This window comes from Sphaeramia orbicularis, chromosome 18 (assembly GCF_902148855.1).
Source record: "Sphaeramia orbicularis chromosome 18, fSphaOr1.1, whole genome shotgun sequence".
In the NCBI taxonomy this organism is placed as follows: Eukaryota; Metazoa; Chordata; class Actinopteri; order Kurtiformes; family Apogonidae; genus Sphaeramia; species Sphaeramia orbicularis.
The window spans coordinates 14,351,477-14,368,174 of NC_043974.1; the positions used below are offsets into that span (position 1 = coordinate 14,351,477).

Here is a 16,698-nt window from a genome sequence, read left to right on the forward strand (position 1 = left end):
GTATATGAAGTGCCACCGTAGGCCACCGTAGTTCTCAGAGTACAATTTAATGTTAAACTAGAAAAGCACTCGGAGAGCGCAGACCTCCACCAAGGCAGATCAGTCCCCCGCCCATCACCACCAAAATTTAATCATTTGTTCCTTGTGCCAGTATCAACATTTCCTGAAATTTTCATCCAAATCCATCAATAACTTTTTGAGTTATTTTGCACACAGGCAGACAGACAGACAGACAAACCAACGCTGGCAAAAACATAACCTCCTTCAGGTTCATTCATCCTAATATGATCTCAAATGGGCCGGACCAGTAAAATAAAAACAGTGAAAAAAAGTACAATTACATCATGAAAACGTTAACATCTACAAACTAGAAGCACACGGAGAGCGCAGACCTCCACCAAGGCAGATCAGTGCCCCCCCCCCCCCACACACACACACACACACACACCCATCCCCAACCACCACCAAAATTTAATCATTTGTTCCTTGTGCCAGAATCAACATTTCTTGAAACTTTCATCCAAATCCGTCCATAACTTTTTGAGTTATCTTGCACACAGACAGACAAACCAACGCCGACACAAACATAATCTCCTTGGCGGAGGTAATTATCCTTTAACAAATGTAAACAACCATGAACAACTTAAGAAAAATGAAGTGCAATTTTAACAATATTACGCCTCCACTTATTATTTACACACGTGCGTTACAACTTATAGACCCCAGTGGACCAACAAATACAGAAAACATTTAGTAAAAGGCTGAGTATCGGTAAAATTGCAGACATTTGTCTTAAAAGAAGTGATATTCTATGGATGCATGGATGGACTTTATGAACACTCAAAAAGAACAGATTGTGACACCCACTGTTGTTTAGCAACTATATGTATTATTATTACTATTTTTTTTTTTTTTAAATTAAGATTTTGTTGTTTAAAAAAAACGGGGAAAAGAAATCAAGAAGTGAAAACACTGGAGATATACACAGAAAAACAATTGTACAGATAGATTTTGTTCTTTTCTGAAGAGAAAAGAAATATCAAAAAACAACATTGTAAAATATTATCTGTGCATGTGAATGTAAAACATGTAAATTCTCCATTACAAAATCAAATAAAATTTGAATTTAAGAAAAAGAGTGATATTTTGCTTTTTTAACCCTTTCATGCACAGAGGTCACTACAGTGGACAGTTATTCTACAGCTGTTCTCTTGTATATTCATGAGTTTTGTTGGTTTATTTGCATTTCAGCCGACACAGTGGATGCTTATGCATCATCCCATACACTGACATTCATACCATTACTGTAACTTTGCTGTCCTTAAAAAAACCTGACCTGCAGTGACATGTTTTTTTTTTTACTGTAAATCAATTGCTAATTGTTATTAGATTGTAACAGTTTTTTTTTTTGTGTGTGTGTATTATCTCCATGAAATGAATAATAACTAGTATTAGAGTGAGTTAAACTGTGAGAAAACATCTGATTAGCAGCATTAAGAATGTTTTTATTGCGTAGTTTTCCATATCACTTTCTGATATTAGGTTTCAAATACATGTTTCTTTGCTTCAAAAATTAAATACATGGAGTGGCCATTTTTCTAACTTCTTAAAACAAAAAAACAACTTGATTGCATTGTTTATTTTTTCATGCCTAAAAAGAAATAAAAACACTCAGGAAAAATATGTTGGGTAAGGATATCATAATTCATGCATGAAAAGGTTAAAATGGAATTATGCATTTGAAAACATTTCCCTGTGGTCTACATAAACTGTAAATGGGTCTTGGGCTTGGGTCTGAATTCTTCATTAATTCAACTCCACAGGTCCATCTTCAACCCTATTTCTGAGTAATGACACCAGAGTGCTGGCCCTTTAAATGCAAATGACCCCACCCCCTCCAGGTTGTTGGCTGTGCTGCTCTGTCCCGTTGAACAAATAACTGAATATTTTAGGTAATCGGCTTGAAGTTTGGACATATTTTCAGTTTTTTCTACAACCGCTGCTGCTGACAAACAATTATGTCGTACTCAAAGAAATGTTCGTTGGAAGTCTTGACCTTATATGTGCAAATGTCGTGACATAATTAATTACAGACATAACAAATTAAGATGGAATTAAAACAGGTTGTAGAAATCCATTAGATTTTTGCTAAAATGAATAAAAGATACCTTTGCAGCACCTGGATGGTTAGGGTTAGGGTTAGCCGAAACCTAACCCTAACCTGGGTTCTTATAACAGAACTGTCCTACTGGTTTATCTGGTTACAGGTGATGGATATGACAGCAGTTTTCTTCTATTCAATCTGTTTCCTCTGTTGTTTTATTCACTCAGATTAAAGCGTTATAAACAGTCTGATAAATAACAGATGCTTCATCTTACCTGCTACTGTCAATTCAATGACATTACTCCACTGTGTTGTGTCAGATGAGTCTGTTCTTCCTCTACATCTGTAGGATCCACGGTGTGCTGTAGTAGCGTTGGAAATCCTGTATTCACTTGTTGTTGTAGGTATGTTTATTGTGTTCTTTGTCCATTCATATGTCCACCCAGTGTTTCCTCCTTCCTGGATCTCACATCTGAGTGTGAACGCCTCTCGATAAAATGTGTCAGACCAGTTTGGATCAAGGGTCAAAACGACCCTGTGTATCACTGTTCATGTTGAAGAAACCACACATATGAAAAGGAGAGAATATTTACATTAAATCTTAGGTCTCAGTGTTAGATATAATCTGTATTCATAAACACATAGTGCATTATATCTGCAGGTGTACTGAACATTATATTGACAAACAGTGAGCTTTATTTTTACCAACTGAGTTGCTGTAGTCACTGTAGTGAACTGGATCTCCTTTGCCTCCTCTGCACTGATAGGTTCCTCCAGATGAGGCAGTTAGTTGTGAATATGTGGTCTGGCGATAATAGTCTGTGTTGTCTTTCTTCCAGTAGTATTTCCATCCAGATAATGATGAACTCACAGAGCAGGTCAGGGTCACACTCCCCTGGTCAATGGATGTTGTGTCCATGGTCAGGTGGACCTGTGGTCTGTCTGTGGTTCAGTTTAGGCAAAAAGAAATTAACATTAGGAAAGTCTGTCTACATACATGTTACTGTAATCTGAAAAACTGGGACAAGTTCTGATCTCCATGATTACCAACAAAGACTTTGAGGTGCATTTTGACTGATTAAGAATTCAGAGTGTGTGATTGTTTGTTTTTTTCAGGGCCTGATCCATGTGGGATCCAAATACAAAAGGCAGAAAACTAAACCTCTATGAATCCATAAAAACATACACATCCATTTATGTAAACACCTAACACAAACTTAAATCAAGTGATCAGCTGATTAACCAAAACTAACCCAACTAGTGCATTCACTTTGGTAGAAAACTTGGACTGATTCTCCAGATATGCCTCTGAAATAAATAAAAAAGCTGGGGGTTTAAAATAAATAAATAAAAAACAAGATGGAACCTCTCAAAGTGTGATATTTCTGCTTCATGTTTTCAAACTGACATGAAACAACGCATTAACTTTTCAGTATTTATTTGTGTTTGTATTTGTTGAGGCCGAAAAATTATATTTTAATCTTAATGGAATGTGCATCTTTTCCCCCTTATTTTTAGGATATTAAACAACCACTGACCATACAAACCATTTTCTCAGCTGATGGCAGAGGTAAATGGGTCTGCATTTGTGTTGCTTCTTCATCCTTGAAGTTTTAGTCAAAGTGTTGTTGTATTATTATGTTTTATACTAAACAAATACTGTACAGGCTGAAACCTGGGTTCTTCTAACAGAACTGTCCAACTGGTTTATCTGGTTACAGGTGATGGATATGACAGCAGTTTTCTTCTATTCAATCTGTTTCCTCTGTTGTTTTATTCACTCAGATTAAACGTTATAAACAGTCTGATAAATAACAGATGCTTCATCTTACCTGCTACTGTCAATTTAATGACATTACTCCACACTGTTGTGACAGATGAGTCTGTTCTTCCTCTACATCTGTAGGATCCACGGTGTGCTGGAGTAGCTCTGGTAATTCTGTATTCATTTGTTGTTGTAGTTAAGTTTATTGTGTCCAGTGTCCATTCATATGTCCACCCAGTGTTTCCTCCATCCTGGATCTCACATCTGAGTGTGAACGCCTCTCCATAAAATATCTCAGACCAGTTTGGATCAAGGGTCAAAACGACCCTGTGTGCCACTGTTCATGTTGAAGAAACCACACATATGAAAAGGAGAGAATATTTACATTGAATCTTAGGTCTCAGTGTTAGATATAATCTGTATTCATAAACACATAATGCATTATATCTGCAGGTGTACTGAACATTATATTGACAAACAGTGAGCTTTATTTTTACCAACTGAGTTGCTGTATTCACTGAAGTGAACTGGATATCCTCTGCCTCCTCTGCACTGATAGGTTCCTCCAGGTGAGGCAGTCGTTTGTGAATCTGTGGTCTGGTGAAAATTGACTCTGTTGCCTCTGTACCAGTAGTATGTCCATTCAGATGATGGTGGATTCACAGAGCAGGTCAGGGTCACATATCCCTGGTCAATGGATGTTGTGTCCATGGTCAGGTGGGCCTGTGGTCTGTCTGTGGTTCAGTTTAGGCAAAAGGAAATTAACTTCAGGAAAATGTGGCTTCAAGTCACAGTCTTTTGTAAAACTGTGGCCATTTGCACATAATTAAAGCAGCACAGAGATTTGTTTTGATTGATTAAAAATCCATTGTGTGTTTGTTCAGTGTCACAGGACCAAATTCTTTACTGGGCCCTGGAGGTTCAGAACAGCTGTGTCAGGGTCATTCTGTGGTTGGATATGAGTTAACCCTCAAACACCTACATGATAACACTTATCAAATCCAATTTTTATGAACTTTTGCTCCACTCATCATCTCAATACATATAAATAACTCAGTCAAAATCCAGTTTCTCAGATTTTCAACATCATCAAATGTGTCTTTTTTGGATGTTCAGAGCTCAGAAGTGAACATGAAAATGCCATCATCTTCAACAACACTATTCACAAATAAAACCCATGTAGTTGTAGAAATGGCAACAATTGTAAGCACTTGTTTAATGTTGAGTTAATGATATATTTTTGGTCAGAACTTCACCTTTTCTTCAGTTTTCACGCAATATAATAACCTTTGAATTTGATGTGATTTTTATGAAAATCCCTATAATCAATAATTTAAATCCAGGACATTACCTAATTTTCACTGAAAAATGCAAAATACAGAGGATAATATCATAATGTATGGTGATAAATCACTAAGAGTTTAAATGTACTTAAAACCTTATTCATTAGTCAATACAATTTTATTTGTAACACTATAGATGTTATACTACTATTTTTTTAAGGGTACATCTTATATTAACTTGTGTCTTCTCACTGTATATTATGGTAAAATGTAACTGATGCTATCTGAAATTATCCTTATTATAATTATTATTATTATTATTATTATTATTATTATTATTATTATTATTATTATAAGAACAACTTATTTTTTTTGTATTAGAAAAATTCACATCATATTAACCCATAAAGACCCAACCAGCATCCAAAACCATCTACTGATCTAAACTGTTTAATACCTGTTGATCCACGAATCCTAGCAAAACATGTAAATAATTGGTTTAAAACACAGTTTGTCATCTTTTCATGGTCATCAGATATGACCCATTTGGACGTTCAGAGGCTTCGTAGTTACCGTGGAAACACCGTCATCTTCTACAACATTAACCTCCTAAGACCCAGGAAATGTCAGCAAAGTACAAGCTTTTCTTTTTTGTTTTTTATTAAATAAGTGCCTATATTGGAAACATCATGATGCAACAGTTTTTTCAGATGCAGTTTTAACAATTTTTATGGAATGTCCTTTGTGGTGGACAGTTTTCTTTTTTTTTTTTTGTATAAAGTTGTAAAACTCTTGTCCACAAATGTGGACAGTGGGTCTTAGGAGGTTAATTCATCAGTAAAACCCATGGAGGTGGATCAATGACAGTGGATGGACACACTGGGTTTAAGTTCAGTTAATGATAGATTTTACTGAAAAAGTCACCTTTTCTTGCAGTTTTCTCTATTTCTGATATAATAACCCTCAACTTTAATCTGAGCTTTTATGAACAGCTACATGATCAGTAAATTAGATATAGGAAAATACATAATTTTTACTGAAAAAACACAAAACACAGAGGATAATATTACAATAAAAGATGAGAAATCCCTTCAGAAAGGTTAACTAGAGAGAAAAATTCATTTGCCATTGATCTGCCATAAAAGTAGCACTGTGTCTTTATGGGTTAAATAGAAATATGTTTTCCTTAAATACATTTTGCAGCTTTTATCATTTAAGCCTTAATGACATAGAACTATTTTTGTGGTGACTTCCAAATGATTTCTCCTCTAAGTTTCATCTTTCCTAAGTAACTTATCAGTATTTATTATAACACTATGTCTGCATTTTGCATTTTTCTGAAAATGTATTTATCATGTAGATGTTCGTGACATCTTGGAGTAGATTTAAAGATTATCAAGAAAAAAAAAAGTTACTTTCTCTTCATAAAAAATTCACTGTTGCCTGTAAAGTTGGAATAATTTTGTTTTTCAGAGATATTCCTCTTTCTTATTCCTATTTATACACATCAATAATTACCTCTGACCAGGTGCATTAATTACATACTGAGTCACAGTTACACTTTATCTATAGGAAAAACTTTGTTACAATCATTCCATAAGAACAGGTTAAAATATTTTATTCCAACTTTGTATATCAGGAACTGAACTTAAAAACAAGCATCTACAACCACTGTAATTAAAGTGCATGGACTTTATTGGTGATCAATGCTGCAGAAAATTTTCACAATTTTATCTGATTATTTAACTGTTTTCATAGATATTCAATTTAGATATAGATAAAAAAAATATATTATCATTTACCCTAATAAGGAATCTCCACTAGTTCATTAAATGATAAATTTTACGTTTCATTGGCTTAAATGTCACGTCAGGTGGTTTTGCTGTTAAATTCAGGTTCTGTTTTTGTGATATTTATTGAAGCTCTTCATCACAAAGTTTAGGACATTAGTTAAGTTACAGCTTCCTTGTGTCTACACAAAGCTCACCAGACGTATATGATACTGTATATTGGAACTGAATGCTTTTCACTGGGGTCCTGACACATTAGTGTTGTTGAAAATACCTAATCACAACAAAAACAGAAAATCTAGAAACACACTGAACGCCTGCACAGACCCCAGTCAGTAAGATGAGGATTAAACATCTGTGGTGTGAATATTAATGTACCTGTCTGTGGATTCGATGTATCATATCCATTCACCCCATCCTGTCCTGTTAAGATGATCAGATAAAAGAGAGAATGTATTTGCATCTATTCTTCCTACACACATACAGTTGTGGAAAAAATTATTAGACCACCCTTGTTTTCTCCAATTTCTTGTTCATTTTCATGCCTGGTACAACTAAAGGTACATTTGTTTGGACAAATATAATGATAACAACAAAAATAGCTCATAACAGTTTAATTTCAGAGCTGATATCTATCCATTTTCCATGGTTTCTTGATAATAACCAAAATCCCTTCAGTTCTTACATCAATAACTATGGCACTGTGCTGACAAAAACAGTACTTTTAGACATTCCATGTTTTCTTTTCTGTCTGTTTTAATCACATGATGCACACAGGAGTTAGTATTTGATCGCATAACCATTGTTTTTGATGACTTTTGATGGTCTAATAATTTTTCAGTGACTGTAGACTGCAGAAAAGTGGCAAGAAAATGTAAATATTCTGTTAAACAGCTTGAAGATGTTAGTTCACACTCTACTGGACATTTTACAATTAGTGTTAATAGATGGGGTGACAGGACACATATACAATAAAATGTAAATGTTAAAGAACAATACAAGAACACTACTATAACCAGTGAGAAACAGAAGATAATACATCTAATGAATCAATCAAAACCATATAAATAAAGACAGTGGGTTACCTTTGGCCTGTTTGCAGAGGAGTGTATTCAACACTGTAAGAAATGTTGATAATCATTCGACAGTGATAAAGGTAAAGAATATATTAAAAATGGTATTGGAATAACATTTGGAATTCATTAATGGCAGTAAAGGCTCCTCAATCAACACAGTTTCATTGGTGAAGCTATAACGATCAGCAATGAGTGAGTTCCGTATGTACTCACAGAGAAATGCCAGCGACCAGACCAGAACATGTCCCATCTGAACATCCAGAACTTGCTGCTTTGTCGGAGAAATTCCACTTTGAACTAGTAACAGTCTCGAAACAGAAGCTTAAAGACAAAGAGAGAACTAAAGTTTAATTTTAATCTATTTTTTCTTCCGATTTCTTCATCCTTTGACTTGAGCACGTCTCCATTTCCTTCCCCTTTCCAAAAAACTCACTTTGCTTCAAGCTCTAACCACAGCAGCTTTGACAGGTTTTAACTTCCTGCCAACTGCACAACCACATTTATCCACATTTGTGACAATGCACAATAGGTATTTTTAAAGAGTATTCATAATTGCACATTTATGAGACACTACTGAATGTAATTCTACTACATTAACATTAATTACATAAGTGAAAAGAAATATAGAAATGCTGAACTTTTTTCCATCAATATGCACATGATCGTGAATGCATTTGTTTTGTTCAAGAGACCACAAGTTCAGATGGTTTCAAAGTTCATACTGTGAGCAGTTTTTTCACCATGTGGATAATTGATGGTTTCATAACTTCAGTTACAGGAAATGAATAACCTGACTGCATGAATAAACTAAAACACAAAGATAGTGTGTGACTGGTATCACTACAATGTTGGGATTCAATTCTTTGGTTCACATAAATGTTTATGAGAAAAATAACACTATAACTATATTAGAGAGATGTGCATGCAATGACAACGAGTTATTAAAACATAGAAGCTACAGCTGGTATTTGAAACTTCCCTAAAGTGGTTAAAAAAAAACAAAAACAAAAACAAAAAAACACCATCATCATTGTGCATGTCATTATCTCCTGCCCATCATCATTAGATTACACAGATAAGTAAAACTGTGTTGTTAGCTTACCGGCCGACAGGCTGTAAGCTATTGTCGTCATGCGGCGTCATCTGTTGTCCGTTACAAAAATTTCAGTCGTCTTCTTCTCTGAAACTACAATTCCGATTGACTTCAAACTTGGTATACAGCTTCTTTATGATGATGTCAACAAAAGTTAATGAAATTATTTGGATCTGGATCTGATTCTGGATTTGGTGCGACTTTGAAAAATTTCCCCATTCTAACAGATAGGAAGTGGATTGATCCAATAAATCAGTAAGTATCAATGATATCAAGTTGGAATTTGAATTTTTACAGAACTGATTGGAATATGACCAAAACATGGGCTTTTTCTGTAATATAATAAATACACAGAACTGGGTGATAATAAATGGCATCTGGATACATTTCCCAAAGGTTTTAATTTGGCCGGTAAGCTACAGGGCCATTGGTCCTATTTTTTTCTATATCTGGAGGACATTCTCATGTCATGTTAGTCCTACAAAGTCTTCATAAAGGATTTTAACTGGGTAGCGGTCAACTCACCTCGACCAAAACACCAGTTACCTAAGATTCAGCACAAGTGGCATTTTAAAAGCTAAATCAGCGGTTTACCAGTGTTTACCGCGTTCACTCAACCTGAGACGTCCTGCGGTCACCTGTAGCCATCCGAAAATAGCTGGGGGCGGCATCTCTGCTGAAATCTCGCTTCATCATGTCAGTGATGCAAAGTCTGAAATGCCCATTTCTTCTAAACTGCCCCTCTTCAGATCCATTTATGTTACTGAATTTCTCTGCAGAATGTATTTAGTTCTACAGTACTCCATAAATGTTGTTGCCTGTACTGTATCCAATGGTTCAATAAATCAGTTATTAAGGAATATGACATGCTTTTTTTATTAAGTATATAAACAATATTTAGCTTTAATTCTTATAGACTTGATCAAAAGAGAAATTCAGATTCTCAGAAAACTTATCAATTAATCGTTCATCGATCGATGAGCTCAATCAACTAACAATTAATGGATTAATTGATAATTTGCATCCCTAATAACCAGTGGTGTAGTCCAGGGTATATGACGGTATACAGAGTATACCTACTTATTTTTCAGTCTTCATTGTGTATACCCACTTCTAAATCCCCCTGATGTGCACCATTCAGTAGTATCTGAGCTAAACTGCTCATGTTTTCTCCTCGGATGGTGAAGCCATGACCTGCCCTACTCTGCCTCTGATTGGCTTGTACTCTGTGCCTTCACTGATTTAATTGGTTAACTTTAGGCATGAGGACTGATGAGCCAATCAGTTGGACACCCCAGGTGCCAGTGCCACCCCAGTTGATTGACAGGTCACTTTACATCTCGTTGAAAGATGTGCGATTTTTGGAAATGTGAGTGAGAAAGGCAGAATAAACGTCTTTCAAGTGAGTGACACATATGTAGAGAACCTACTTTCATGGGAAACATAATTCTGAGGTAAGTTCTAAGGTGGTTTCAGAATGACTCACTGTTTTAAACCACTGGCCATATGACCGCACATTTAGAGAAGATATCTGGTTTACTGCTGGCTGCTTTGTGCATCTCCTCTCACACTTTGCGCATTTCCTCTTTGTGACCCCCACCCACCTAACCACAAAAATGGGGGGGGGGGGGGGGGGTGTCACAAAGAGGAGATGGACAAAGCAGCCAGCAGTAAACCAGATAGAAACCTATATAAACCAGATAGAAACCTATATAAACCAGATAGAAACCTATATGAATGAGATAGAAACCTATATAAACCAGATAGAAACATATACAAACCACATAGAAACATATATAAACCAGATAGAAACAAATATAAACCAGATAGAAACAAATACAAACCAGGTAGAAACAAATATAAACCAGATAGAAACATATAAACCAGATAGAAACAAATATAAACCAGATAGAAACATATAAACCAGATAGAAACAAATACAAACCAGATAGAAACACATATAAATCAGATATAAACATATATAAACCAGCCAACCAGCAGTAAACCAGATAGAAACATATATAAACCAGACAGAAACATATAAACCAGATAGACACATATATAAATTAGACAGAAACATATATAAACCAGCCAACCAGCAGTAAACCAGATAGAAACATATATAAACCCGATAGAAACATATATAAACCAGTTCAGCAACAGTAAACCAGAAAGAAACCCAACAAAAACATATATACACCAGCTAGAAACATATATAAACCCAATAGAAACATATATAAACCAGATAGAAACATAGAAACCATATCGAAACCTATATAAACCAGTTCAGCAGCAAGCCAGATAGAAACATATAGAAACCATATAGAAACATATATAAACCAGTTCAGCAGTAAACCACACACCTTAGCAGATATCTCATATCTTCATCATCTACAGTACCATTATTAGCCAACTTTGCTTCATTTCCATACAGTAGCTAGCAACACCAAACGTTTTTAAACATTATAAAAGGTTACATACCTCTATAATTGGATTACTTTTCTGCCTCCTCTTTTCTCTGCTTCTAAACTGTACAGCTAAGAGCTTGGAAGGCCTTTTCATGTTGATAAATTCTCTAAATTTAACCTGGATGCTTAGTTCAACACCTGGCCAACACTACCGTTCAGCTCTGCTCTGTATCTGTCACTCACGCACATGCGCAGTGAGCACCAGGTCTGGAAGAGTTTACCTGAGAAATTTCAGGGGAAGTTGTATTGTTTTTTTTTAGTTTTTTTTTTTTTTTTTTCTCATTTCTTTATTATTAAGACGATTAATGAAAAATTTTCACATTATCAGTACTAGTATGTCTTTATTTACTATAACACTTACTACCATTATTTTTTTTTTAATTATCTATTTATTTATTTGGCTTACCAGTGGCTCCCCCTCCAGCAGTTGGCGCCCTAGGCCTAATATGCAAGCTAGTGATGGGACTTTTGGCTCTTTGAAGGGAGCCGTTCAATCAGGAGCTGTTCACTGAAAAGAGCCGTTCAGAGGACTGGCTCTTTTATGTTTTTTGCATTATTTTGAAACACCAATGTTTTAATGACTAAATAGGCTACATGTGATGATTGACATTACATTTTAAAGATGTTTAATTGGCGCAGCAGTAAATATTATCTTACCATAAAAAAGAATAGTTAGTTAAAATGTGTGGGCTAAATACATGACATGTGAGGTGACATTAGGCAAATGCTGGAATTGGACCAAAAACATCACGGTACATTATGTGGACTAGTCTGTAGGCTAAAAATAAAGAAGAAAATAAAACATTTTCTAATGAAATAATATTTTATTCTCCTCAAAACAGGAACAATAAATGTGTGGAAACATACGGAAAAAATTGCACAAACACAACAGTGATTAATCACTGCAATTACTTAAATACCTGAACTGTAGTGCAATTCTCAGAACAAGAACAGTATGTTTAAATTGACAGGCAATCAGATACTCCCTCCCTAAAAAAAAAAAAAAATAAAATAAAAAAAATGAACGGGCCTTTACAAAGAAAAAAATGAACGGGCCTTTACAAAGACTCGGTTCCCATCGTTCATTTCAAAGAGCCGTTCAAAAGATTTGATTCGTTCGTGAATGTCACATCACTACCACGAGCCTGCGTGTAGCTAACATTATGAAAGGCTAACATTATCCTAAGTTTGCCTCATGTTGAATACATTTACATTCATGCAGCTGCTTGTGTGATCAGTAATACCAACAAACTGCTCCTGATCAAGTCATGATCATTTTATAATAGTGAGCAAATACTACTGATGGATTTCTGGGTAAATTATATACAGTAGTCTGATATCACAGAGCGTGTTTCTGGACTGCTAAAAAAAAAAAAAAAAAAAAAAAGGCAAAAATTGGGAGTATATCCACTCCTCCAGGGACCACTACACCATTGGATTTTAAAACAGGATTATAAAACACAGCAAATTAAGAAAGAATTAAAACGGGTTGTAGAAATCCACTCAAGTTTTGCCAAAATGAATATAAAGATAGCTTTGCAGCACCTGGAGGGTTCAAATTCAAACTTTTGGAACTATTAGGGTCCAAATACACAAATAAATGAACCAAATAACAGTAGGTTTAGCAAAATATGACCCCTTTAAGGTTGATCCTCTGCAGTAGAAACAGGCACTGTTCTGTCTTCATGCTGTCCAGACGATAATACATTACACACCTGTACAGTCTTTACCCAGCAGAACAACATTTGCAGGTGCACCTGGCTCCCCCTCCCCTCTGATTTAATGTCCCGTCAGGTGACTCAGTGGTTCCAGGTGTAGCCAGTAAGGTCTGTCCATGAGCCCACAGCTGCTCGGCCACTGTTACTGACACAGATACAGAAATGGCAGAGAAAAAGATAGTCCATGGGCCAAGACCAGATATTTGGGATATTGGTACCACCCAAGGGGGCAAGTTCTAGTGATGCATTTTGAAATGGCCTATATCTATAGATAATATTTTGCTATGATAGCCATTCCAGAGTAGTAGCTTAGTCATAGCTATCAGCCATTGAATAAACCCACAGTAATAGTTCATGGGCCAGGCCAGGTAGTGGTACCACCAAAGGGGGCAAAACCTTTGTGGTACCATTTTGTTAGGAGGACATTTATATGTGTATTAAACCATTATAGCCTTTCCAAATGAGTAGCTTAGTCATGATTATATGGTGACTCTGTGGCAGTCACCCCTGCCACTAATCATACACCACACACCACACATTCACCTCCTCCACATGGCAAACAATAGCCAGGTAGCATTACTATTCAGAGCTTGGTGGGTGCACACACTGGGTTACATTTAAACACCTAAGTTAGTCTCCTGTGCTGTTTTTTCTATGAAATCATACAAAAACACACAGACACAAATAAGTTTTGAATTAGGTCTTTAATTATATTAGGTTCTAGTTTGTGAAATTTTGTTCCTAATTATATGTTCTTCTTTACTTACCATAGTGCTTCCTGGTACTGGTCAGTGGAAAAGGACCCGAGGGAAGCATCAGGCTGCCTTTTATAGTGCCTGAGTTTAACGAGGAAAATAGGCTCAGCCTGTCACACTGCACCAGACCAGGTTTTTCTGAGTATTAAAGAGTATGTAAATGCTATAACTAATAAGATGACTCTTTTGATATGAGTTTAAAACACATAAACTGTTTTGTGGTTTAACTATGGAAAATAACGTATGTAGTTTGATGAAATGTTTAAATTGGTGCCAATTACAAATGGTATGGTCCAGTGGGAGGGGCCTAAATGGAGGGGGTCTGACATTGCTTAGGCAGTTAGAGAAGGGCTGTAGTGCTGTGCAGACCTGTGTTATTTTTTTTGTTATTATCATTTTGTGCTCATTTCCTGTGATGCATTTGAGGGCAATAAAGCTCTTCACCTTTTTTTTGAATCAAATGGACTCTGTCTTGTTGTTTTTGCTTTAGTTTTAAGACCAGATTGGACTTTTTCCAGGCAGCCTTTCGCCAACCTACCCACACTTCAGGTCAAAGTGTGACAACCTCTTTTTTTCAAAAAAAAATGAATCATTACGCTTAATGGCGTATGGTGGTATTTCTGAATTATTCCACCTTTTCCTGTAAAAATGCTAGTGGAATTGGTCCAAGATAAGGTTGTGACGTTACATTATGCTTCTACTTTTCAGATTTTATAGGAAGATGTTACAATTGATTGTTTCTGTCAGAAAATAGTATATGTGTTTTCATTCCATTCGAGCACCGCATCCGAGGCAAGTAAATATTAATGTTTATTTAAGACTTAGTCAAGACATAGTTAAGATTGAAATAAGTGAAGTGATGATAAATTCTCTTTTCATGCAGAGCAAATGAAAGTTCTGGAGTGATCACAACAAAGACAGCAGTTTAGTAATGAGACAACTACGGAGCAGAAAACGAATGTATCGTTTCATTTCGTACATAAGCACACATGTTATAGTGCCAATCCCAATGCAAACAGACAAGAAAAGAATACATAAGGTATTTTGGTGTCTTTGCAGGTCTGGATGCTAGGGCCGAACTGAAAATGGACTCAGGGATGAGTGGCACAGCATGCAAGTGGGCACACCTTAAATGCCTGATCCACTCTAGAGAAGAAGATGAAGACTCGCAACTGATATCGCCAAAGGACGTCAACTCCTGGAAAACCGTCCTACTAACAAAATGGCACCACAAAGGTTTTGCCCCCTTTGGTGGTACCACTACCTGGTCTGGCCCATGGACTAAGAGAACTGCTGTCTGGCTATAATTTCAGCCATAAAATGACAACAGTGCTACCTCCACTATTTATAATAACGTTGCCAAATACAGCAGCAACATCTTATTCTACTTAATTAACACCTGATCTATGTCTTATTTAAAAAGAAGTAAAAACCACTACTGTGTTCATCACTATCTTCTTACAGTAGGCAAAAACAGTACCGCAAAAGTAATTGGAATCCAAAAATAACTATTGAAACTACTGGACTTCTGCTCTGACAATGTTCCCAAACTCTGAGAACTGGTTCTTCTATCAGGACAATGCTCCTGGCCTCAGCTAGATCAGTAAAGGTGTAGATGACAGGCCACCAGATGAAGACCCTGTCATGTTCAGCCCAGTCTCCAGACCTGAACCCACTTTGAAAACTTCTGGAGGGACATGGATGGTCACAAGCCATGGAACATTGCTGACCTTCTTGAATTTCTATGCCAGGAGCTGCATAAAGTCATCCAACAGCAATGGAGAAGAGCCAAGACACATGAAAGCTGTCATTGAAAATCAGGGTTATTCCACCAAATATTGATATCTGAACTTTTCCCATGTTACAGCATTAGTTTTGTGTTGTTTACAAATGAGTATGAACTGGTTTTCTTTGCATTATATGAGGTCTGAAAACACTGCATCTGTTATTTTGACCATGTGTCGTGTTCTACAAATACATGCTCTAAATAACAATATTTTTATTTAAAATTTGGAAGCAAATGTTATCGGTAGTTTAGAGAATAAAGCCAAAATGTTCATTTTACTCAAACACATACCTATAAATGATAAAATCAGAGAAAAGGATTATTTTGCAGAGGTCTCTTTTTTTTTTCAGAGCTGGATATCAAGGTCTGTGTAGGATTCAATAGTGTGGTTTTGAGACAAGTTCCTATATTCTCTCCTTGATCAGAGTTAAAAGGACCTTTAATAAAAAAAAAAAAAAGATTTATGTTCACTAAAGTAAGATTCTATCACATGTATAATTATATCAGAAATATTATGTTCAAATATTAGATTTTAATATTTATTTTTTAGTCTACATAAGGATATATTCAATGTAAGCCATTTGTCTCACTTGTGTTATCGATCTTATACATTTTAAGGTTTAGATATAGTGTTGATATTCCACATTCTCAACAGAAGAGGTAGGATGTATACCAGAACGACCAAACCACCAACAGATCGATGCAATGTGTCCACAGACTGTGAATTCAGCATCAAACTCCATTCTTTTCATTTAGAGCTGTGTCCGGAGGTAAAAAATAACAACAGCGCTTCTAGCTTTTATCACTATAAGTTGTTTCTAAGTGGTTTTCATCCCATCTGGTGACCTTCTGGTGCTTTG

At 35.9% G+C, this 16,698-nt stretch overlaps 1 protein-coding gene across 1 annotated transcript in view; it reads right to left on the reverse strand.

The window, feature by feature from the left end:
- The window catches only part of LOC115438981 (uncharacterized), a 238,205-nt gene that overhangs the window by 111,021 nt on the left and 110,486 nt on the right, over positions 1-16,698 (reverse strand). The window contains exons 6-8 of the mRNA XM_030162877.1: positions 3,937-4,206; positions 2,810-3,046; positions 2,380-2,649 (exon numbers count right to left, since the gene is read on the reverse strand). Of these exons, the coding sequence (XP_030018737.1) occupies positions 2,380-2,649; positions 2,810-3,046; positions 3,937-4,206 (777 nt within the window). The remainder of the gene's footprint in view (positions 1-2,379; positions 2,650-2,809; positions 3,047-3,936; positions 4,207-16,698) is intronic.